Genomic DNA, 24860 nt, shown 5'->3' with positions numbered 1-24860 from the left:
ACTGAGGTGTGCTTTCCTGCAGAGGGCAGTACAAACAGTCTTGTCTCACATGAGGACATGAATCTTTCAGTCCTCCTGTGCCGTGAGGGAAAATGTACTGTACATGGTAACTGCTGAAACCATTTGTATTGAAAAGGCTGCGCCAGCACAGAAGGAGCTCCTCCAGAAAAACATGATTTAAAACACCTTCAGTAAAACCTGAGTTGTACATTGTGATCAAGTAACAAAAAGTAGACTGCAAATGATATCCTGGCAATGAAGGGACGGTTGTTAATCTTGGGAGTTACCTCATTAAATGAATGATGCTTGTAGAAATGAGAACTTGTAGTGAAAGAGGACCTTTCATGGCACAAAATTAATAAATAATAACTGATGACATGAAGTCAGAAACAGAATGAGAGTAGAATGGACATTGAACAGTTTGCCATGGTCATTTGATGAACAAAAGAAAACGTTAATTGATGTTAGTGTTTATTGAGAAGACACACGTCAGTGCGTCACACTCATTTGAGAACTCTGTTTTGGCCTATTCTTCTTATACCTATTTTTCATCACTAAACAGGAAAATAAATTTGTACACCAATCCAAGTTTGTCTCTTTTAGCAAACTAAACGTTAGCTTAACGTCATTGTTAACTCTTCGTGGAACACACTTCATTCAAACTCGACAAAAGCAAAATAAAACTCACCAAAACCATCTTAGTTAGTTGAAAAACACCCTAAATTCACTGAGTTAGATGAGATAATATGCTGATCTGCACAATGTTTTCCCCAGGGTCTCATTCTACCACCCAGCTGTCCACTGAGCAGCGTCTTTTTCTCGTACTTTTGAGGCAGCTACAGTACATATTGTTTCAACAGTCATGCAGTCAATGGCAACAAAAGAAACAGGGAAATAGCAGTTACGGAGTTGAGTCATGGTTAAGTGACGGATTGCTTATTTGAAAATGTACCTAACTGTTCATTTGGTCCTTACTGCAAACCTCATAAGAGAGCTCAGAAATTGCTGCAAGTGAGTTTGTGTATAAGGAAGTTTATATAGAAGGTAGCCCACTACAATTTGCAATGGCAATGCATCCACATAAAAATAGCCACCGCTCTGACCATCCTCAGGGCTATTTAGTGAATTCTGGGACACGCTCTTTGACCCCATGAGAGCTATGGAGTATGACACATGCACAATGTAACTAGACCCACGATGTTGGAGGGCTACAGCAGACAGCACTAGAAATAGAGGGACGGTGTCCACTCAGGTGCTCTTTGGGTGCGCTCAGCCTGATGAACTTTTGGTTACACTCAATTCAATGGCAGCCCAAATACAATATAAGGTTTGCATGAAAGTATTTGATTATGGTCTTTTATGATTGACTTTTTCAATAATTACAGAATTGTAATTCTCACCCATATCTTTATTTTTTGTTCAAATATATTCCAACCCAAGGCCGACTGCGGACACTTCAATGAGCTGAATCAATCATCCCCATGTTGAGCTATTCAGCAAGTGCAGACCAGATTTCACCGCGCACGTGTTGTACCCATTTGGTATGACGTGATATGACACCATGACTTCTATTTTTAACGTCCTTGACCATCTTGTGATGTTGATTTCAATGTTAATGTCCATTCTACTGTCATTCTATTTCTATGCACGGGGCTTTTTGACAGGGCTCCCATGCATGAAAAAAACAGTAGCTTGCCCATGACTTTGGCATGTTGCCTTACCGGCTGACGTTCGAGGAGATTGCTTGATATTTTGACAAACAATATAGGGAAATGCCAAACATTGTTTTCCACTGCGGAGAAGTAAAGTACCAGGTAGAAGATAAATATCCTGCTCGTAATCACTTGTATCCTGTTTGCACACATGGATCTACAGCTTCCACAATGAAAGCCAGATTGTACCTTAATACATATACAACACTACTTTAAATAAAATGCTTTGTTGCATTAGTGATTGGACATTGAATGATTCTGCTGTGAGTGATTATAGTAAAGTGGTTAATTATACCTCCCCAGGGGACTTCATCAGAAATAGTAACAGGACATGGTGGTGCATTTTAAGAACTGGTTCCTTCCAGTGCAATCAGAAGAAAAAGTCACGACACCCCTTATGAACAATATTTCAAAACACTCATGTACACATAAAACACACAATCCATGCAGTGCTTTTGGAGCCAGTTAACAATGCTTCGTTGACCCCGAGGGATTCCACATACATGTACATCTTCCTGTAGGGTAAAGGTCGCCATTTAAACGTATTTTTTCCTAATCAGTATTTCCCAGGGAAAGTTAAAACTAACAATACCTCCTCATCCAGCTGAGGTGTATATGTGGATGTTGATACAAAAGAAGAACAAACCTTACGTCAGTGTCCTTTCAGTTCTTCTTAAAGTGTACTAAAAAGTTGTTAATTTTAAGTGTGAGCATTTTCTATTTCTTTCTGTGTTTCATTCCAGGTTCAGTAGATCTGAGTTTTCTAAATAAGTGTGAAAAGAAATAACATCCAGGGATGTCTTCGCTGTTCTTCAATCCATAGTAAAGGGGAGAAGAAGAAAAATAATCCGGCCAAAACTAGGAAAAAAATGCTGATTTTTCAGCAGCTGTCTCAGTCTGTGCTTGAGATATTAGGTGATAGAAACATGGACCCAGTTTCATTTGTTTCACTGTGATCTGTCCGGCTCAATCTTGGACTCTCCGTTCTGTTTGTCGTTGGACTTCTGGGACAGGTGCGTGGACACAGTGGCAGCCTGCACCACAGCTTTGAAGCTGCGCTTTCTCTTCTGGACGTTTTGCTCCGGGTGGAAGATTATGACGTAGACCTTAGGGATGTAGAGCATGCCCAGGGACACGGTGGCACTCAGGCTCATGGACACTGTCAGGGTGGTGGTCTGGATGAACATCTGCAACAGAGACATGGCAAGTCAGAAAGATCCCTACACACATACCTGTGCTAACAGTTGCTGAACAAATTATTGATTAATTTCCTAGGAACCTTTAAAGGTCCAGTGTGTAAGATTTAGTTAATTTAGTGGCATCTAGTGGTGAGGATTGCAGATTGCAACCAGCTGAAACTTCACTTAGTTAGATTACAGTGTTCATTGTTGAGGAGGTTTTTACCGGTCTCTTCCTCTCCAAAACAAACAGACCAGGTAATTAAAACAGGTAAAAACACAAGGTAAAGCAGTTTCACATTACAAATCAGTGTTTCTCCTACGCTGTTATGCTCGTCAGAGGCGGGTCGCTAGACCTAAGGTGTGCTCACCAATTTTCTCTGATAACTTAAGACCAGACATTCAGGAGGTTTTCACAGGGAGCTGAATTATCCACAGAGGTCTCTTCCTCTCCAAAACAAACAGATCCCATGGTTAAACCCGGAAAAAACACTGAATAAAACATAGTGAAGCTGCTTTTAGTTTCTATGCTACTCAAATTGCCAGAAGAGCTAAGACTTGAGACAGTGCTGAGCACATTCAAATCCAAGTTAAAGACATATCTTCTCACCAATGTGTTTAATTAATTCTCTTTTAAATAAATTTTTATTTGTTTGTTTTTTTGGTTGTCATTCAAACAAATGATGACAACAATAAAAGCAAGCACTCAAAAGATTTCATAGAAACAAAGGCAAACAGGCGAAAGCACGTAGAGTGAAACAATAAAAAAAAACATTAGAACATACAATCAAAAGCACATAGTTTTTGACTGTTTAATTGTTTTACTTTGGGTGCTTTTACCCGTTTGCCTTTGTTTCTGTTCTGTGCTTCTGATTGCTTTTATTGTTTGTATCATTTGTTTCTTGTGTTTTTACCTATGCCTACCTGTCAGTTTTTTGCCATCCAGTAGTTTGGAATAAACGTACGAACAGCTGAACGAGTCATAATGACGATCTCACCGTATATATGTTTAACCATATTTTAGCAGAATAACACTACTCAAATTCACAATGTGTTAAAGCTAGATACGTTCTTTTTAATCATACACACTCACTTGACAATCAACAGGCAACTGAACTGAGGAAGAAGCCAGTTAGCAGCCTGTTAGCTAAGCTAGCACAATGTCATTCAGCCTCTCCGAAATCCACTGCAAAAGTTTTGCAGGCACATCGGATATCACAGAGATTCCCATAGGAATGAATAGACTTCCAGATGCCTCGTCTTCATACACATACATAAGTGGAAGTGAAGCATTAATGATCTGTGTTTTTCTGACACCGCTTGTGAGAACGTGAATGGCCCTATATAGAGCCAGTATTACATTTGTCCTTTCTGGGCTACTGTAGGAAAATGGTGGTGCAACATGGCGATCCCTGTGGATGAGGACCTGCTCCCTGTGTAGCCAGAAATCGCATATTCTAAGGTAACAAAAACACCATTCTTAGTTTGAGATGATTATACACTAAAGAAAATATTATTATATATTCCATTTCTGCCAATATATCCCCCTAAATCCTACACACTGGACCTTAAAGTACCTGTCCGTTTGCTGTTAAATATTGATTATTATCTTGCATAAGTTCAAGAAAATAGGCTGTCATCTCATAGGTTGTCACAATGCAGTTAACAGTTTTCATCTCGAAGCACAGGAGGCAGGGTTTTTCCCCTGTTGAATGATTTATGACCTGGTATATGTAGTCAGGAAAGGAAGCTCTATTTATGGCCTTTGACCACGTCTACTCTTCACTGCTCTTCCTCTTATTGAAAATCCAACAGTAATAATGAGAAGAGACTTCTCCTGAGATCTGCCTCCAATAAATTATGAACTCATTATTCAAGGAAACTCTACAAGTCATAAATAAATCAAGCCATATGTGCCATAATAAATAAGATATATTTGTGCTATAAATAAGTGATAAATTGTACACTATCCCCAGCAGCCGCCGCAGAACATCCTGGTGTCTCACAGGCTGATGTCCATACAGTATAGTTTCTTTTATCATCTCTGTCATGCTTTTCATGGGTGACCTCTGTGTTTGTAAAAGCAGCTGCGGTGATTGTATTCATGTGCTTGGCCTGAGGCGAGACTGGCTCAGGAACAGTGAATGGTTGTTCCATATGTACAGACATGAAGCAGGTAAATCACCTCCTCCTACACGTGGTCTTACATATGATGGGAGAGTAACAGCCATTATTTTCATGCGCCAGACAAAAGTTAGCGTCTATATTTAGCTCTTTTCCTAAGTGATGATTAATTGAATTGGATGGCTGATTTGGTCTACGAGGGGTCCCTACCGTCCCTCAGCTCATCTGACCTCCTTTCTTCCCTCCCTCCTTTTCCTTAATTCACTTCATTTCCATTCGGAGGAGGTGAAAAGACTTTGAAAGCACCTCAGGCTTTAATTGTTTCAGCCTGACTGATTCATAATACAGCTCTCTATTAGTCAAAACCTATCTCTGTTTTTCAAATATTCCCCCAACAGCCTCGTACTTTGTGACTGCAGAAATAGCCCACAAGCTAAATTAAACTCTCAGTACAGTGGAGGCAGGATGTCCTGTGAGTACAGCAGGAAGCAAATATGATATGACAGGCAACAAACTCAGATTTCACGTTGAACATCTGAGGGATTCATTTACTCTCTTACTATTAGTGTGTGTTATTGTGTAGCACATCATTTAGATTCACCTCATTATTTAAGGTACTGCCATTAATATATGCGATTCAAGAGTAAAGAGACTCGAGGGACATTTAATCTATCTGTGGGGGATTAATAAAGTACTTATGCTTTTTCTTAAATTACTTAAACAAAAATGAATGTACAGGGTTCCCATGGGTCCTTGAAACCTGAAACATTTGTGAATTTGACAAAAAATTGAATGTTTCTGAAAACAGACATCAATACACACAGTTCATCCAAACTACTTAAATATATATATTTTGTGCAAGAAAAGAAATACACTGTATCAACTGCTGAACTTACACAATATATTGTTTTGTTGTGCTGTTAGAGAAGATAGGACACCACACTGTCTGCCATCACTGTAACACAGCACCACTGAGAAGTGTTCACACATTCAAGCCTCTCTTTTTAATCCGTGTCTGTGTGCTTCTGTAAAGTCCGCTACTTCTCATTATAAAAATTCTCAATCTTGTAACGGTAATTCACCTTGATCCGGGTCTCAAACCTTACAGTGTTGGGTCCTTGGATTTCAAGAAGTTGGGTCTAAAAAGTCCTTGAAATAGCCTGAATTTGATGTTGAAAAAGGTGTGGGAACCCAGAATGGGATTGATCTTTACAAAAGAATCTATTAGATGATCAATCAATAGATAATACTATAAAGCAAATATTCATGTCATTAGTTATTGCACGGTAGCCAGAATGAATGAGAGTTTGTTGCTATGATCTTTAAAGTTTAAACATTCAGGGGATGAGAGCATTTGTTTTATTCAACAGCAGAGAAAATAACATGCACAAATTAAAGCTGAGAAAATATTTCCTTTTTTAATTTCCTTTTTCAAAACAGTGCTGCAAAACATGTTCTGGTGGCAGCCCCTCAAATGTGAATATTTGCTGGGAAGTTTCTGCTTATCAATTGATAATGAATTTATTTGGGTAGAAATTTAATTCTAAGTAATGCAGGTGCCTGCAGGTCCTTAAAACACATTAAAATGTCTTAAATTCAATGTTATAGATATTAGGCCTCAAAAGTAATTAAATAGTCTTAATTTGTGGGTCTTAATTGCCACGAACATTTTATCTTATTGAATTTGTCCATCTTTTTTTTTAAGATATTTTTTGGGGCATTTTTTAGCCTTTATTTGACAGGACAGACAAGTCTGTCTTTTCTTTTCTTTTTTTGGTCAAAGTGAGTCAAGCTCTTCTGCACTAAAGTCGATTAACCCAACTTACTCTAATAACCACTGTCTAACATAAAAACCTTTATACTTACCTTACCTGCTATGCTTTATTTGGAAAAAGATGATTTGTCCAAACATTTGTACTGAATTTGGTAAAGAAAAATATTTTGAAAAGGTCTTAAAAAAACATTAAAGTGTCTAATATTTGTAGAAACCTCATAATAGTTGCAATATCACACTATAAAAATACTATAAAAGTGTTAGCTGCAAAATGTACTACATCACTTCTGAAAGTGGTGTCCCCCACTGTCAATTTAACACTTCTTTGCTGTGGCCATGTCTGCTACCTACTGGGAAATGTGTGCTGTTAGTTAGCCGTTAGTTTGCTTGTTTATGAAAACACATTGGTTACACCTGTGTAGTTCCTTCTTGCTGCATGTCTACAAACTGTATGGTAGTCCTTGTGTGGTGGGCCACAGTATATTTTGAACAACAACCCAGGGACTGTTAAAAATCGGTCTGTGGACCACGATTGGCCCCTGGGCCAGACTTTGGACACTCTTGCCTGAGTGTGTGTAAGCAGCATTTAATGGTTTAGCTGACTGAGGTGGAGCTAATTTAAACTACTTTATATACTGTTGAGTAGTTCAGTCTGTAGTTGATAATGTTTTATTGTCAAAATCTTGATCTTCAAAGTACCTGCTAATTTCCCTCTGAAATGTAGTGGGGTTGAAGTATAATGCAGCGTAATGTTAAGTACCCCAGTGCCTCTACTTCCAGGAGAACCCACAAAATTGTTAAATGTCCCACCTTCTCTGTAGACTGTGCAGTGCCAAAGAAGATTGGTACAAAGGCCAGCCAGATGATGCAGGTTGTGTACATGGTGAAGCCAATTGGTTTGGCCTCGTTGAAGGTCTCAGGAACTCCTCTGCTCTTGATAGCGTACACAGTGCAGGTGATCATCAGTACGATACTGTAGCTCAGACACAAGATTAGGGACAGGTCGGACATGTCACACTTGAGGACCCCACGGGCGAACTCTGGGTTTGGGGGCTTCTGCTCTTCATAGTCGATGATGGTGTGCGGAGGCATCACACCAAACCAGATGAACACCCCAAGTAACTGCAGAGAGAGGAGCGTTAGTCAGAGTGCAACAGAGAATCTAGGTGATGTGTATAAAAGAAGCATCCACATTCATACCTGCACTGAGATGAGTATAAAAGTGATAATCAGCTGAGAGGTGGGACTGATGAATTTGGGGGGCGTGACCGACTTCTTGCCCTGTTCGAAGATTCGGTAGATCCGATTGGTCTTGGTGAGCATGGCGGAGTAGCTGATGCACATGCCGAGCCCCAGCAGCAGCCTACGAAAGGCGCATACGGCTATGCTGGGCTCGGCTATCATGAGGAAGGTGATGAAGTAGATGAGGAAGATGCCCGTCAGCAACACATAGCTGAGCTCTCTGCCTGAGGCTCGAACAATGGGCGTGTCGTTGAAGCGGATGAAGGTGATGATGACTCCACTGGTGGCCAGGATGCCCAGGATGGCCAGGAAGACTGGGATGATGGCCCAGGGAGAACTCCACTCCAGCTTGATGATGGGTGTGGGCCGGCAGCCTGTGCGGTTCTTTAAGGGCCTCATGTCGAAGGGGCACATGTCGCAGCTGAACTCATCCAGCAGGTACTGGTAGCCATCACAGAGCTCGCAGTGCCAGCAGCAGGGAACGCCCTTCACCATCTTTTTTCTCTCTCCAGACTCACAGGGAAAACTGCACACCGACTCCGGGATCTTACGGTCACCACCTGACCACTGCATCTCCTCCGACTAGGGTGGATAAGTAAACACACCAACTAGTAAGAACTGTCTGAGACTTTGTATCAGGCTAAAAACTGCTGCCATGAAGCTGGGCGGACACTGTTCAGATCAAGCTCGACAACCACTAATCGGTTGTCCCCAAATAATTTTAGAATCGCAACTAATGTCCGCTGCTTAATTGTCATTTCATGTGCAGTTCGAAGGGATACTTCACTTACAAAGTCACCATTTGTGTATCAGTTAGTCATGCCATGTTACCTTGAATTCATTAAGATAACATTTTTTTCGCATGCATCCACTATGTCAAAACATCCGTTAACAAACTCTCACACAATTAATCCAGTATAATTCAAGTTATTCACGTCGTATGCTCAGTACTTCCTAAACACATGCATTTTTATTCAAAACTGAGCTGAAAGTGAAACTTATCTATGCTCTCTTTGCAGCCAGACTCCAACACTAAGGTGTTTTTTTTATGTTTAGCTATAGCTTTGCTGTTGTTAAACATGGTCCCCAATAAATCAATATGTCCACCATGACACATGTGAGGAAGAGAAAGTTTTCTTTGTGAATTCAAGATAACACGTCATAATTGATACTCAACTGTGGGTGAAGTATTCCTTTAAGACACCTCAATGATCAACAGTGTGGCTCTGAGAAGATCAACTGGATTTCAGGCAGGTCAGAAATTTTGGTGCTGCCCTGCCAATTTGAGCAATTACATCATCTGGATTGTCAAAAGATCCATTATAAACTGTAGTGAGCTTGTTTTATTATTATTATTTTACATGTTGTGGCTGAAACTGGGGTCTTGAGACTGTTAAAACCAAACAGTGTTTGCCCAGTTACAGAGGAAGCACAATCCATGAGACGGAGGGATATGATACATCCAGGCAAGTCGATATGGAGAAAATCAAATGTCGCAATATTTTTGACCAAATAACTCAATATTGATATTGCAATGATATTATAAGGTTGACTATCGGTGCTTTCACAAAATATTCACACAATGAGATTTTAGAAAAATAATCGTCAATAATGCGGATACAACAAAGTGGGTAAAGGCACAAAAAAAAAAGCTGGAACAATCTGGTAAATTTACATCACTTTACTGTAATGTAGCTTTTATCAAATCAGGAAAAGACAAAAATATATTACAAAAGCCAAAATCTAAAACAACACCACTTTCATGTTTGTATGCTAACTATGTAGCTAGAGCCAGCAGCTGGTTAGCTTAGCTTAGCACAAAGACTGGACACAAGGAAATTGCTAGCATGGCTCTTGTAAATTCCAGAAAGTTACTACACTTGGCCAGGAAAAATCTGTTGTATAATCCACCATGTGACATTTTTCTACAAATTAAAAACCAAGATATAATGTAATAATTAGTGAGCTATATATCGGTGCTGGCAGGCAGTTTTTTGTTGGGGTGTTTGTTTGTTTTTTACCTTTGGACTGAGCCACACCAGCTGTTTTTCCAGTCTTTATGCTAAGCTAAGCTAAGCTAATTGCCTGCTGGCTCTGGTTAGCTTACAGACATGAGAGTTGGTCCAACCTTCTCAAAATGTTTAATTATTAGTAGGACTTTCAGTTGTACCTAAAATGTAACAAAAACGAATATTTACATTGAGGCGGAGGTGGTTTGTCCACTGGCCGATAACCTTGTAGCCGGGGTTGCTGACATTAGACAGTTGGTACTGGAAGATGTCGTAACGACCAGGAGCGTCTCCGTTCTCATTGAACATCACTCCAGTTCCTGCGCTGCCTGTTAGATGGAGACAGAGTTTTAATGGCTTGTCTGCTATCAAAAAAGCAAAGTGAGTCAAAGGGGAGGAGGAAGTCAAACTCTCTAAGATAGAGATACACACCCCCATCTTTAGTGGTGAAAACACCCACACACTGTTAAATACAGCTAATGTTTGCTGCCTTCAGTTTTGTGCAATCATGTGAAAGCTGAGTGCAGGATGCTCTTTGGTGAAGGCTTTCCTCCATGCATACCATCTTTCAGTGCACTCTGCTCTGTTGCCCTAACGCGATTGAATGTTCCTCTCGGGTCCCTGCAGGCGCTCAATCAGAAAATCTTCCATACAAGCTAAGGTCATCCAGCAAGAGGAGAGCAGTAAATAGGATGCTTTCATAGAACACTTTTTTTTTTCTTTTTAAAAACTGTGACGTTTTTATGAAAGACGAGGATGAAAAGCCGGAGCGTTGTGTATAGGGAAGAGCGAGGAGGCAGCCCTAGGGAGGGGACGTGCTTTGAAGAAATGTGCTATGCTCTGTAGCTAGGTACATTAGCAGAAACATCTCAAGGCTTCCGACTTCAAGATGACCTCCCTTCTACTGTTTGCTTTTTAAAATGTGCCTCTTTTCAAATCTGCAGTGACACTGAGCAGCCGTGGAAAAGTTCCTCCAGCATAAATCTCCCTGAGGGTTTCTCGTCAATTTTGATCAAAGAAATAAAACCACTTTAATGTAAACCATCACACGCTGCATGAGAAAGGAGAAAAAACAGATTGAAAGTCAAAAGCTCACCATTGAAGTTGACTGAGCGAATGTATTGGAGCAGATTCCGTCCTTCCACGGGGTCCATCTTCTCACAGACACCCATGTAGCCAGGACACAGGTCCATGTGCATGCTGTGTAAAGCGTGGGCCATAGCGTACACAGCATCAATCACAAACTGCACCTTGCCCTCCTGTTCATACTGAGAGTGCTGACTGATCCTCTCCTCACCTGAGGGGTGACAAAAGAGTCGAAAAATGATGAAAACACAAACCTGCTCATAAACAAAATTAAGATATGTTTAAAATGTCACTTTAAAGCACTTCCCTGTACGTTAAATAGCAGCCTGCTTACCTGTACATTTTCTTCTACCAAGTTCATACTTTACACCAGGGCGGGTTAGTTTACACTTGAAGTCGTCCTCCCAGAATTCTGCAAACCAGATGTTTCTTCTGTTGTTTTCCAGAGATCTTGAAGTGAAGTACTGGTCGAACCCTGAATCATTTCATAAAGCAGACATGTTTGTGTTTTATGAAAATGGCATGCATGCTTTAAAACCACAGCACTCATATTGATATCAGTATATCAGTCATTTTATTGTGCTGATATTAGGGATTGACATTTTAAGTGATTTCCATATTCGAGTATTCGCATTAAATTTTCAAGTACCCGAGTACTCGCAAAAAAAATAAATCCAACATAGAAAAGGGTCCAAAATGAACACCCAAATTAAAATGCAGGTGAGGGTTAGGGTTAGCCTACCTATCTGTGCTGCACAGACTATAGAGATTAGCTGTGATTTCAACATTACATAGCTTGCACTGCACATTAAAGTGTATGTATATATATATATATATATAGATACATACATATATATACATTCACCAGCCACTTTTTTAGGTACACCTGTTCAACTGCTCATTAACACAAATAGCTAATCAGCCAATCATGTGGCAGCAACTCAATGCATTAAGGCATGTAGACATGGTCAAGACGACCTGCTGAAGTTCAAACCGAGAATCAGACTGGGGAAGAAAGGTGATTTAAGTGACTTAACGTGGCATGGTTGTTGGTGCCAGATGGACTTGTTTGAGTATTTCATTGCTGATGCACACAACCATCTCTAGGGTTTACAGAGGATGGTCCCATAAAGAGACAATATACAGTGAGCAGCAGCTCTCTGGGTGAAAATGCCTTGTTGATGTCAGAGGTCAGAGGAGAATGGCCAGACTGGTTCAAGATGATAGGAAGGCAACGGTTACTCGAATAACCACACCTTATAACCAAGGTATGCAGAAGACCATCTCTGAATGAACAACACGTCCAACCTTGAAGCAGATGGGCTACAGCAGCAGAAGACCACACCGGGTGCCACTCCTGTCAGCTAACAACAGGAAACTGAGGCTATAGTTGGCACAGGTTCACCAAAGTTGGACAATAGAAGATTGGAAAAACGTTGCCTGGTCTGATGAGTCTTGATTTCTGCTGCAACATTCAGACGATAGGGTCAGAATTTGGTGTAAACAACATGACAGCATGGATCCATCCTGCCTTGTATCAACAGTTCAGGCTGCTGGTGGTGGTGTAATGGTGTGGGGGATATTTTCTTGGCACACTTTGGGCCCCTTAGTACCAACCGAGCATGGTTTAAACACCACAGCCTACCTGAGTATTGTTGCTGACCGTGTCCATCCCTTTATGACCACAGTGTACCCATCTTCTGATGGCTACTTCCAGCAGGATAACGCACCATGTCACAAAGCTCAAATCATCTCAAACTGGTTTCTTGAACATGAGAATGAGTTCACTGTACTCCGGTGGTGGAATGGGATATTCGCATCATGGATGTGCAGCTGACAAATCTGCAGCAACTGCGTGATGCTATCATGTCAGTATGGACCAAAATCTCCAGCACCTTGTTGAATCAATGCCACCAAGAATTAAGGCAGTTTTGAAGGAAAAGGCGGGTCCAACCCATGAAATGAAATGAGTTATGTGGACTCAGTTGGCTCATTTTTTAGTAGCAGGGTGGAAATGTCACTCACAGACTTATCAAACATCATTCATTTCCTTTATTTATTGCATTGGTATTAAACTCATCTATCAGTGTCAAATGTCTCGGGCTATCTTAGGTGTTCATATTGCATTTAATTTCATTGGAGCTGAATATAAAATTTTGATTTAATAAATTTGCCGTACCATCAATAGAGGCTCTTTTTGGCAGGATGGTGACAGCACCCTCAGCCACGTCCTCCTGGTCTTGAATGGGGGAGCTTTTGGCCCCCCAACTGTCGGAGCCAACAAACAGGAAGTGGCCTGTCAAGTTGGCCTTTTTGGCAGACTGTAACACCCGTCTGAAAGAGAACAGATTATTCTTCCTCACACACTTTCTACTTTACTCCTCTGCTGGTGACCAAGTGTTATCAAACAGGACACTTGGCAGTTAAATATTAAACAGTACATTTTATCATCTGGCTGTTTTTCTTTCTCTAATATGCCGTGCAGCAGAACTTGACTCACTTGATATCGTCCTCGTTGGCAAAGATGATGACCCCACGAGCATTAGAGGTCTCCATCAATCTCTTGATGATCTTCTCAAACTCCCCGGGTCTGGGCTCTCTGGGAATCTTTATGGACTGTGCGATACACAGCCCCCCTGTGTCAGACATATTGGAAATGTGTAAGCAATATTTGTACATCCCTGTGTTCTTCCCTCACTGCACAGTAAAATTAGGTAACACTAATAATCATTATAATGACTGAAACCTTTAAAGAAGTATTTCAAATTGCAACAAGGATGATATAGCATAAAGTGATATTACGTAAACTAAGATATCCTTGTTTTCCATCCTATTAGCCTACTTGGGTAGGATATTCCTGAAAAACAACAATGTATAGACTCATGCAAAAGTAATCCTTCTCAATCATCAGTTATGATCCACTAGAAGTGTGTGGCGGTGTATTGTTCGCAGAGACTTAGCCCACTGCTTGTATTTTCTTATTTTCTGTGTTCAGAACGTTCATGGGCGTGTTCCCCCACAGCGCTCAACTGAGGTCGGTGCTTTGTAGAGGGGTAGTGACGAGGTGTCAAGAGAGTAAGTAGTAGACATCCAAGTGTGTGAGCATGTTGGCCTGCTGATGTTAGCAGTTAGCTCAAAGCATTGCTGTGTCTAAATCCAGACCCCCAGGGAAGCTGCTCAGCCTCGCAGCAGGTTTTTCCCAGTGGCCACTTGCGGTATTGCAGCGAAAAAATTCCCTGCAGCCCAAAAAGCATTCTCCTTACAGATCACCTGAATGTTTGAGCCATGGTGGTTTTATATATTTAAAACTTTCATTAAGCCAAGTAAAGCAATTTTAAAATCACAACGTAAAGTTGATAAGCCGAGCAGGAACTCATGGGTGGGGCCAGCAGGAGAAACATTACTGCACATATTCAGTGGGTGGCATACCGCAGAAGTAAACCCAGAAGCTAGAAACTTTTTTGGTGTATGCGCAAGGCAAGCAACTCCATTGGAATGAATAGGCGCCGTCTTGGTGTCTGGTATCTTGTTATTATTAAACTATATGGCCTAAGTGCAGCATCACAGAGAGTGAGTGTCAGTCTAGATGAAGAGCACATCTAAGCCAATATTGACACTAGGAAACATGTCTCAATTATTTAATAATTCTGTGAACCTGTATGATAAATTATTACATTGAGTAACATTAAATAAGATACAAAACGAGGAGTCTACAGCCACACTAGCAGCTTTGACACTTACTAATATCAGCATCCTTACTTGTTCATAATGACAGTGCTAACATGCTGATGTTGAGCAGGTATAATTTTTACCATGTTCACCATCGTAGTTTAGTGTTTTAGCATGCTAACATTTAGTGCTGAGGACCAAACACAAGCTACAGAAGGAACAGATGGCAATGTCAGTTTTGTAGGATTTGGAAAATGAAATTTTGATCTGATGATAATGTTTGATGACAAGTTAGGAGTCAACCAAAGATAATACATTTCATCCTGATGGGAACTTGAATGTCTGTACCAGACACCAATACAACTAATGAATAATAATGTTAATAATAATAATGATAATAATACAAAAACCTCATGGCAGCACTCGGTAAAGGTCAGGGAATCACCAATGTCATCAGGATTCATCCTCTGGGGACAATTAATGTCCATATAAAAATGAATGGCAGTCCTTTCCTAATGAGATATTTGAGTCTGGACTGAAGTGGTCGAGCGACCACGGTCAGCATGCTGCTACAGCAGTGATCTGTCCAGCATTTTCAATAATTGATGTGCAGTATGTGTGTGATACTATGTGAAATCTGAACCCTAGTAACATCATTTGAGCCTTTAAACCCATGTAAGGTGGTGACTCCTATTTGCCCTGTTACATCTTGTGTTTTAAAGGATTTTTGTTTCCTATTTTAGTCTTTTAATGAGTGGGAACAACGCGGCTCGCTAAATGAGTAATCCCTTATTGTCACAGCAATGAATTCACATTTCTACAGCCAGACACACAACCTGCTTCTCTGGATATCTGGAGAAAGGCGTCGACGCCGCTCTCTCCGTAGTTGCCCTCAGATGCCAGCGTGGAGACATAGTTCCAGCCCATGGCTTTGACTATGTCCACCATAGCCTGGGCCTGGTAGGAATCAGGAGGCACCACACGGGAGAAGAATTCATAGCGGCTGTTGTCGCTCAGCTCCGGGGCAGTGGAGGCATAGCTGATCTGGGGGATCTGAGACACGAGGATGGGTCAGTGATGACGAAAGGGTCGGGTCAAAGGGAAAACAAGAGCAGTGCAAATTAGGCCAATATGTGATAGCAAGATAAAAAATAGAAGAGGCAGTGAACCATAACAGAGGATGATGCACCACTTACTCAGACAAAACCTTAACAGAATCTAAATGGAGGCCTTCCACTTTTATACTAGCAAGTTGTAGTGCATTAAAATCCCAAAATTGGACCATCATAGAGAGCAATCATCTCTTGAACAGCCTGTGTTCTCAGTAATTCTCAGAATTGACGCAACTTCACAGTGTGTTCTGTCTAGAGCTGGTCTGTCTATATAAATATATATATATATTTATATAGACAACGTCACAGTGAAATACAGATGGTTGGAACCACAGCTGTAAAAGCATTTGTTTGGGGAAAAAAAGGATGAGAAGATTAATTTACTGGTGTGCTACTTCTTTAATGACACAGTTTATGTCGACAGTCTCAACCCTGACCCTGCTAATGCCGGTCCCACAGCGTGGCTTAACGTTGGGCCGAGGAGAGAAAGGTAGACACAAGGGGTAGTGAAGGGAGAAGGAGAGAGGAGCGAGAGAACCATTTCACAGATTATCTGGAAGGATTATAGGGGTTTTAGTCAAATTACGTTAAGCACAGAGGGAGAGACAGAGATCAAAAGACTAGAAAAAGGTTAGCATTTCTCAGCTGTAAGCCATACAATATATTTAATTCTGATGGCCACATGCAGCTTCAATTTGCTGCTGTGTGTTAACGCCAAGCTCGAACTCACTGGTCAGCCTCCATGTCACAGACAACATCTTCAACCAGGTGCTGACTCCCTCTCAAAAAAAAACACTACTGTGTGTTGGACAAGTTTATTAGGTGATATTTGGCATCAGGGTCCAGAGAAGACTGAGCCAGTGAGGTGAATCAATTGTGTGCATGCAAATTTGTAAAGAACAAGATGAAACGTAATCCCCTCCAAATTAATCCGATAAAAGCATCTGCACCAATTCACTTTCTAAAATCAATGAGCCATATCAGTAACACAAGTATCCACTTACAGTCCCGTAGCCTTCTGCTGAAGTCTCACTATCAGTAAATGACTGAAACAGTCCAAGGATGGGATCCAGGATCCAAGCCAAGGAAATATGATGGTGGTTTAGTTTGACTTAATGGTCTGATTTAAACACAGAAACAAAGTTTGTGCAGGAACAGCCTGAGTAGCCTGATTAAATGTTTTGCTTTGTAATGATTTAAATCATCATTTCTTTGCAGCAGACTTATTGAGGTTTAAGAAAATGTACTTAAATCTGCAGTTGCAGACTTATGATTCAGATTGCACACAGTGTGTTGAAATATTGGATGACACTAAATGAACTGCATCACTATAAATAGGGCTACAATTAATTTAATTTTGTTATGTTAAAGGTCCAGTGTGTAGGATTTAGGGGTATCTATTGGCAGAAATGGTAAATCCTTTTCATAACTATGTTTTCATTAGTTTACAATCACCTGAAGATGCTAATCTTTGTGTCTTCATTGCCTCAGAATGAGCTGTTTATATCTACATATGGAGCGGGTCCTCTTCATAGATGTATAATAATAAATATATTCTGGACCCCAAGATGGCGCCTATTCAGTCCAATGCAATTGCTCACCACGAACATACGGCAAAAAAGGTTTCTAGCTTTCTAGCCTGAAAATGCACAGAAGTGTTTCTTCCACTAGCCCCACTTACAAGTTCCCGCTTAGCTCGTAGACTATACATTGTGATGACGTCATGGAGTTTTAAACCGCATTTCTCAACTTGAGGAAAATCTGAAAAACCTTAAACCTCCGTGGATTCATATTTATAATAGATAGAGTCATAATTAACCTTGTTTGAAGTTTGAGGTGGCGGTCTATGGAAGCAAGGCTGAGCTGCCTTCTTGGGGGCCTGATTCCAAGGGTGTATATAGAGACCTGGACCCAGCATTGGAGGCAGGACCTGTTCATTCCTATGAGAGTTGTTCAGTGGCACATGAAGCCAGAATGGGTCCGGGGATTACAGGCACTGCTTCCGCACTGTGCAGCACATAGACCAGGTGCACTAGAGACTTCCGACAGCCAAGCTGGCTACTTCTGGTTTAGCACTCTGTTGACTTAAATGGCAATAAAGTTCTAACTTTCTGAATGTTATCAGCCAGAATGGATTAAATCCCGACAGTGACACAAGTCATTTTGCAGGGTTGTGATGCTAAAAAAATGTCCACTGATTTACAGACATCTCCTTCACCATGTAAGTCAAATTCTTTTTGGGCTGCAGGGCATCACGTGATGGAGCAATTACACTGCTTAGCCGTTATGAAAAATGGCTTCAAAGCCCAGCACAGTCCGCCATGTTATTCTACAGTAGCCCAGAACAGACAAATCAAACATTGGCTCTAGGTAGGGTCGCTTCGGCCACCATAGTTCTACACACTTGGCAGACAGGAGAAGTTTCAGTTCTACAGCCTCACTGCTAGATGCCACTAAATCTTACACATGAGACCTTTAATACAGATTATTTTCTGATTAATTATATCAAAATAAATTAGTGACAAATATCTTTTGATATGACCATTTGATGTTTTCAAATTGCACATTTTTTGTGTGACAAGTGGTTCAGAACCCAAAGATATTGCATTTACAGTGATGTAAAAGAGTAAAGCACTAAATCCTCAAATTTATAATGCTGTAGTAATAATCAGTTAATTATCTGTCAATTGACTAATCAGCTAAATATTTCAGCCCAAAATGAACTGTTGAGTAAAATACAAAACTGATGTGATTCACACCTTGTAACTTGTATTATATAAATGTGACCTACACTGACAGTTTTCATTTACTGCAAAAGAATAAGCAACATTAAACAGAGTGTGTGTGGTTGATGCTGAAACCTCTCCTGCTCCGGCTGAGAGCAGATGTTCGATGTATAGTGACCATCAGTCTAGAAGTATCCGCGGCGTGGAGAGCAGCACATATGGACAGTAGGAGGAAACACACCATTTAGCTAAATCTATTCCACGCCGTCCAGGCTACAAATTGCTGTTATCCTAGAACCAATGTCATCCCGCTGCCCTGATGCTCTATTTTCAGCCTGGGGTCCTGAGCTGCTGAGAGGGGCTTAGTGGAGGGTGGGATCTGTAATTCTGTAGTTAACATCTGCCCTGTATGCAAGCTGACCCTCCTTGGCTCTCATATCAACATCCTTACTATAAAGGATGTTGTAACAAGGAGAAATGTCTGATTTAATTTTTTTATCTGATACAAATTCAGCCAATTTGACAAAGACTAGTGCTGCTGTTTTTTTTTATTTCATTTCTAGATTTCTGGCAGACTGCCGGTATGTCAGTAAGTCAATGAGAACATGACATCATGTGGGATTTACACAGACTCAATGTCCCATCATCGTTATAAGCAGTGTAATCAATTATCAAAGGTCAATCATCTGTAAAAGAAAAAAAAAACTACAATGAACACATAACACGGATTAGTCTGCGGAGGCTGCGCATGACAATGGATTCAAAATCCTGTGAAGTGAGGAGACTCATTCAAATTATTCATCGTTTTAACTGACTTGTTTCAAAGTCGTATCAGATGAAATGCGCACTGATTATTTGTCTGTGCAGCAGCAGTGAGGGGATATGTGAAACAATATCTTATCAAAATATCCACTGAGGTAACGTTGATAATTAAATGTGAGGAGTACTCTTAATTAGGTTTGTAAAATCCATAAACCAACTGCAATTAAAGCTCCCCGTGTTCGTGCTGCAGAATGAAGACACAATTAAATGATGACCCCATTCATCATCTAAGAGCGGATAAAATGATTAAATGAATAAGACCATTGTGTGCTCCTGTACATCTTAACTAGATCAGCAGTGAGCTGATTTAACAGCACAAGCATGAACAAGTGGGTTCATTAAAATAGAAGGTACAAGTTCAGCTACTCTGAGCCTTAAGTCTACATCAAAAGCAAAATTATCTGTTTGTGTTTATTCAGACATATGTGAGGTCCTGTTCCTGAGCACAGCTGATCACTGATATCACTGACAGATCTGATATCAGAATGCTCTGCTATGATTAATACTATGTTTAACAAAGTTTCCCAACATAAACAGCAAGAAAAAAATGGGAGAAGGGGCTGAAAGCACATTTGCTTTCTCCCTCAGTGTGAATTTCAGGATCTGGTCCCACGTCTCACTACCGCTGCTTGTGCTAGGTCAACATATTTTTGTACAACAGTTTGTATGATTTCTAACAAATTAGTGCCCCACAAATGACAGTCAGGTCAGGTTTAGGCAAGTGAAGTTTCGTAGGTTAGGTTTAGGAAAAGAAACATGGTGACGACTTATCTGAAAGTGACTCAAAGTTCATTTGGTTTGGGGCGTCGGTGGCTTAGTGGGTAGAGCAGGTGCCCCATGTACAAGGCTGTTGCCGCAGCGGCCCGGGTTCGAATCCAGCCTGTGGCCCCTTGTTGCATGTCATCCCCCCTCTCTCCCCCCCCCCCCCTTCACTCTTACCTGTCCTGTCCATTAAAGGCAAAATGCCCTAAAAAATATTTTTAACAACAAAAAAAAAAAGTTAATTTGGTTTCACATGGTATCAAACACCAGTCTTGTGTCATTTGACCCATCCACAACCCAACATACATCCCTATGCGTACTACTACTTTGCTCTTGTCAGTGCATTTATCATGTGATCACAGCTTTCCCTATTACGTGGATTATACATAAACTAGTGGCTCATGATCACATGGGATTTATATATAAATTGTGGTGCATTACTTTTTGAAGGTATATATACGAACAGTGTATGAGAACAGCCTGGCCAAACTGACCATCAAGATGGCTAGCGTTAGCATTAACATTGTAGAGATTCAGCCATATATGTTTAAGCTTCAGTCAGACCCAAACTCAGATGAGGAGTCAAAAATATCTGCTATGATGTCACAGTGTGTTTACGTTGTTACATTGTTATTATTATATACCAGAGATCTAACCAAAATTTGTATTAAGTTACGTCTGGTTGAGATTTTTATATTAGGTGTAGTAAGTCCACCCTGCGCTGGAGATTTCACATTTCTATGCTGGCATTTGCACATTAGACAGTGATTGGCTTTCGTATTAGTGATGTACATAATCTAGTCTGCCTGGCCTGTGTACATTTAAATCTCAGATTTTAGGTGTGCACAGCTATCGCCCACACCTCTCTGGTGACAGACACAGGTCAGTATAGTCAAGGTCAGATGTGTTCGGTGACATTAGCATAAGAAAAACACATTTCTGAGTGTAGAGGAAGTTTAAAGATGTATTCTGGATCGCTGGACAGTTTTTGACAGTTACTCTTAGTTTGAAAGTCACTGACTAACTTGATAACTTTTTGGCTCATGACCCCAAATCACTTGTTTCATCTGATGGATTTTTGAGGCCTAAAGTAATGAAAGTATCCAGAACATATCACGTTTTACAGATTTATAAAGAGACAGAAGGGAGAGACAGGAAACACAGGGAGAGAGAGGAGGTTCCTGGCTGTGATGAAGCATGTAATGGTGCAGGCATGTGACACATGTCTAAAGCGGTAAACAACCAGGACGCCTTAAGTATCCAATTCAAAGAAAAAATAAAAGAGATGTTTGTTTGTTTTCTTGACCCTTTAATCATTTTGGACCCCTCAGATTTACCCTGGGACCAACTGAGGGATCCCAACTCCCAGGCTGGGAACCTTTGCTTTAACTCATGTGCCTCTTTTTTTTCTCCTTTATGAATAGATTAAAAACGGAAGTGAGTACAGGATAATGGCTTTCACCTAGATCTCACCCCATCAGCTTACTTACTGAAAAGAGAAACTGTCCCAATTATTTTGCCCTTTCAGTGTTTAATGGAGAAAGGTGGTGAAACTCACCGCAAACAATCTGAGCACATTGGCCACCATGATGGACACCGAACTGCCAGACGCCCCAATCACCCCAACCACCCTCTCCGGTTTGGGGATGATGGGAGGCTCTCCGTTTGAGCAGCGCACATCTGAGGTGTCCTTCTGGATGAGTGCCTGGACAAAGGTGAGCGACTGCTCCAGGGCGTAGGTGTCTCTGGAGCAGGTGTCAAGGATCCGGGCCCCCAGAGTGATGTTAGGCAGCAGGTCCGGGTCACTGTTGATCTGGTCCAAGGCGTACAACATGGCCTCCAATCGATGGATCCCCTTTTCTTTCTTGACCTCCCCACAGGGCACCCCAGCAGGTCCCCGAGAGTGCACTGGGAACAGCCCGCCCAAGGTGATGTCGCCCTCGATTTTGATGGACTGTGGCTGGGTGCCCTGCTGGGCCCCTGAGCTTGGGCTGATACCCACCAACAGCGCCCACATCAGCTGAAGCCATGTTTGGTACCTGAAAGGTGAAGTGAGCCGGCAGCACTGATGGGATGAGCGGGCCTCTGATGTCATGATGATGACCGGCAGAGGTACTGACAGCACCAGGCCACTCCCTCTACCTCTGACACCTGAGGGCAGTCGGAGACGTCTGATTATCATCTCATCATCATGACAGTGTGTTTCCAAAGTCTCAGTCTTCTTTTGGAGAAGAAGAAGGCTGCAAACTATCAAACTACTACTGCTGCTTACCTACTTGGATGTTTATGTCGGTAATATTCCTTCAGTTTCAGAGCTTGATAAATCAGTTATTTTAACTTCATCACTTTATATTCCATATTTTGTTTGATCTGTCACTTAGTCAGTGTGAAATATTTAAATAAAATATGCATTTTTTATGGTTACAACATAAAATGGAAAATTCTAGATGTGTTTTGCATCATTTGATAAACACTGTCTTGTAATTTAGCATGCCAGGTTTTGTATCTTTGGAGACTTGAGATCTTAAATAGAATTTAAACATTTTTATAGGTTTTCAGCTCTTTAGGTTTTTGAACATTGCATTGATCCATATCAGATAACACTGTGTTTAAATGCAGAGAGCCCACAGGAAGATTTTTTTTTTAAATGTCTGACAACAACCAAAGCCCTAACCTTAACCCTTTTAGACACATTTTCTGCTGCAGTCTGTTTTCGGGCATTGGATCCAAACTGAGAAAATTTGAGAAAAGAAAATATAAACTATACTCCATTTGAAAAGCTGTAGCTGAGGACAAGATCTACGACAGCATGCATGATGACACAAAGTGAATATTGGAAGCTTTTATCACAGAGAGAGACGATGATGGAAAACATTATAAATTTTGCAAAACAGAAAACATCAACTGAACCGTCGCAGCATTTCATGCTCCAAAAGTTGGAGCAGGTTAATTTTATCAGCATGAGCATCACTGAAGAAACCCACAGTAAACAACTGGGCTAACCGATCCCACAGACTATAAAACTAAATTATTAAGAGTGTAAATATATTAAATATTTGCAGGCAGGATTTGAACAATAGAAAATATGAATTATGGGAGCTTAATTTTGGTAAATTTAGTATTAAATCCAAATGTCTAACATAAATAAATAACAGTTTTCATGCTTACAGAATAACTGTCTTTCAAAATCAGAATAAGATTTATTATCAAGTAGATTTTCACTTACAAGGAATATGCTTTGGCTTTTTTGGTGCATAGATTAAGCATACAATAAATATACGAAGAGGAAATAAAAATAAGGCAAAGCACTGCAACTCTCAAGAATCAAGCACTAATCAAATTACAATAAAAATATCATACTAAAACTACCATAACATAAAAAATGTACAGTGTAGCTGTTTCAGAATTAAAAAGCTGCACGGTTTTGTGCAGGATGTGCAAAACTGCATTACCATACAGTTGCAATACATACTTATATTCATACTCAAACTTATATCTACGATGCCAAATCTTTCTATGTTTCTGTACTGCACTTGTCAAGTTGATTTCATGGATGTTAGTTGAAAAGATTCCCAAAATAAGAGCATAATGTGAAACTGCATAAATCACACAACCGTTTACAGAGAATACTGTCACAGGCACCCTGCAAGTAGAGACATTCCTTCATGTAAAGGCGCTTCTTACCTGCCCATTCTTCATTGACCAGTCTTGATTTTATCCATCACATGAGCTCTTCCAAACAGGCCTCCATCCATTGTCCGAAATGTGATTATATATCTAGAGGCTCTCCTCTCCTCACCAAAAGTAAATCCCCTATCATCTCAGACCGCCGCTGTGCACTCTCAAAAATAACCACCACACAGAAAACAACTGTCTAAAAAAAAAAAAAAAAAAAAGTAGTTGTGATATATGAAGACTAAATGAAAAGACTGACTTTTGAAGCTTCAGTTTATAGTATCATTGCAGAATCAGAGAAAAGTGGAGGAAACAGCACAACATTACAGCAGTGAGAGTCTACAAATCACTGCCAAATCCCTTAAAAGCTCTCCCTCTCTCTCTCTCTCTCGTTCTTTTTCCTCTGTGTGCATCTCTGTCCAGGCACTCCCCCCCCCCCTACTCTTTCTCTCTGTTGAACCCTCTCCTCGCTCGCTCTCTCAGCTCACTAATGGCCACAGATTGGGATTATCATGCAGGCGTCTGTGAAGAAAGCACTAGGTGGACTAGCCCACTTCTTTTTTTTTCCATGCAGCTGAACCAAATGCAGAGCCCCCTCCCCACCCCCTCCAGCATGATGGAACTCACTTTGAGAGATTAGATGAGCAGCGATTTGATTCATACTCTCACAAACACACACACACACACACACACACACACACACACACACACTCTACTTCACACACCTGTCAACACTGGCACAATGGTGGAGAATGCCAGAGCAGAAAATACATTTCTGCACCACAGAATGCAGCTGGATTAGATTTATTATTGATTTGAGTTGATGCTCTGGGAAAAGCAGCCCCCGGATCAGTTTGCAGCTCATCATCTGTCAATTAGATGCTTGAATGTGGTATCACTACTGCCGCCTACTGTACCAATATACACACAGCGCATCACACATTTAAACTTCCATCATGTGGTGTTACA

The 24860-nt window shown here is 40.8% G+C and overlaps 1 protein-coding gene across 1 annotated transcript; it reads right to left on the bottom strand.

The window, feature by feature from the left end:
- Positions 1–91: 91 nt before the first annotated feature.
- grm6b (glutamate receptor, metabotropic 6b) lies at positions 92–24261 on the bottom strand. The gene is made up of 11 exons (XM_050037897.1): positions 23901–24261; positions 21775–22367; positions 15631–15847; positions 13626–13761; positions 13305–13459; positions 11460–11600; positions 11136–11336; positions 10229–10368; positions 7989–8612; positions 7599–7910; positions 92–2899 (listed from the first exon to the last, which is right to left on the bottom strand). The coding sequence occupies exons 2-11, from the start codon at positions 22309–22311 to the stop codon at positions 2660–2662; spliced, it is 2703 nt and encodes a 900-aa protein (XP_049893854.1). The 5' UTR covers positions 22312–22367; positions 23901–24261; the 3' UTR covers positions 92–2659.
- Between the last annotated feature and the right edge of the window lie 599 nt (positions 24262–24860).

Source organism: Epinephelus moara, chromosome 24 (assembly GCF_006386435.1).
Source record: "Epinephelus moara isolate mb chromosome 24, YSFRI_EMoa_1.0, whole genome shotgun sequence".
NCBI classification, from domain to species: domain Eukaryota; kingdom Metazoa; phylum Chordata; class Actinopteri; order Perciformes; family Serranidae; genus Epinephelus; species Epinephelus moara.
The sequence above is the reverse complement of the archived record's forward strand: the minus strand, read 5'-3'. Positions and strand labels throughout refer to the sequence as shown.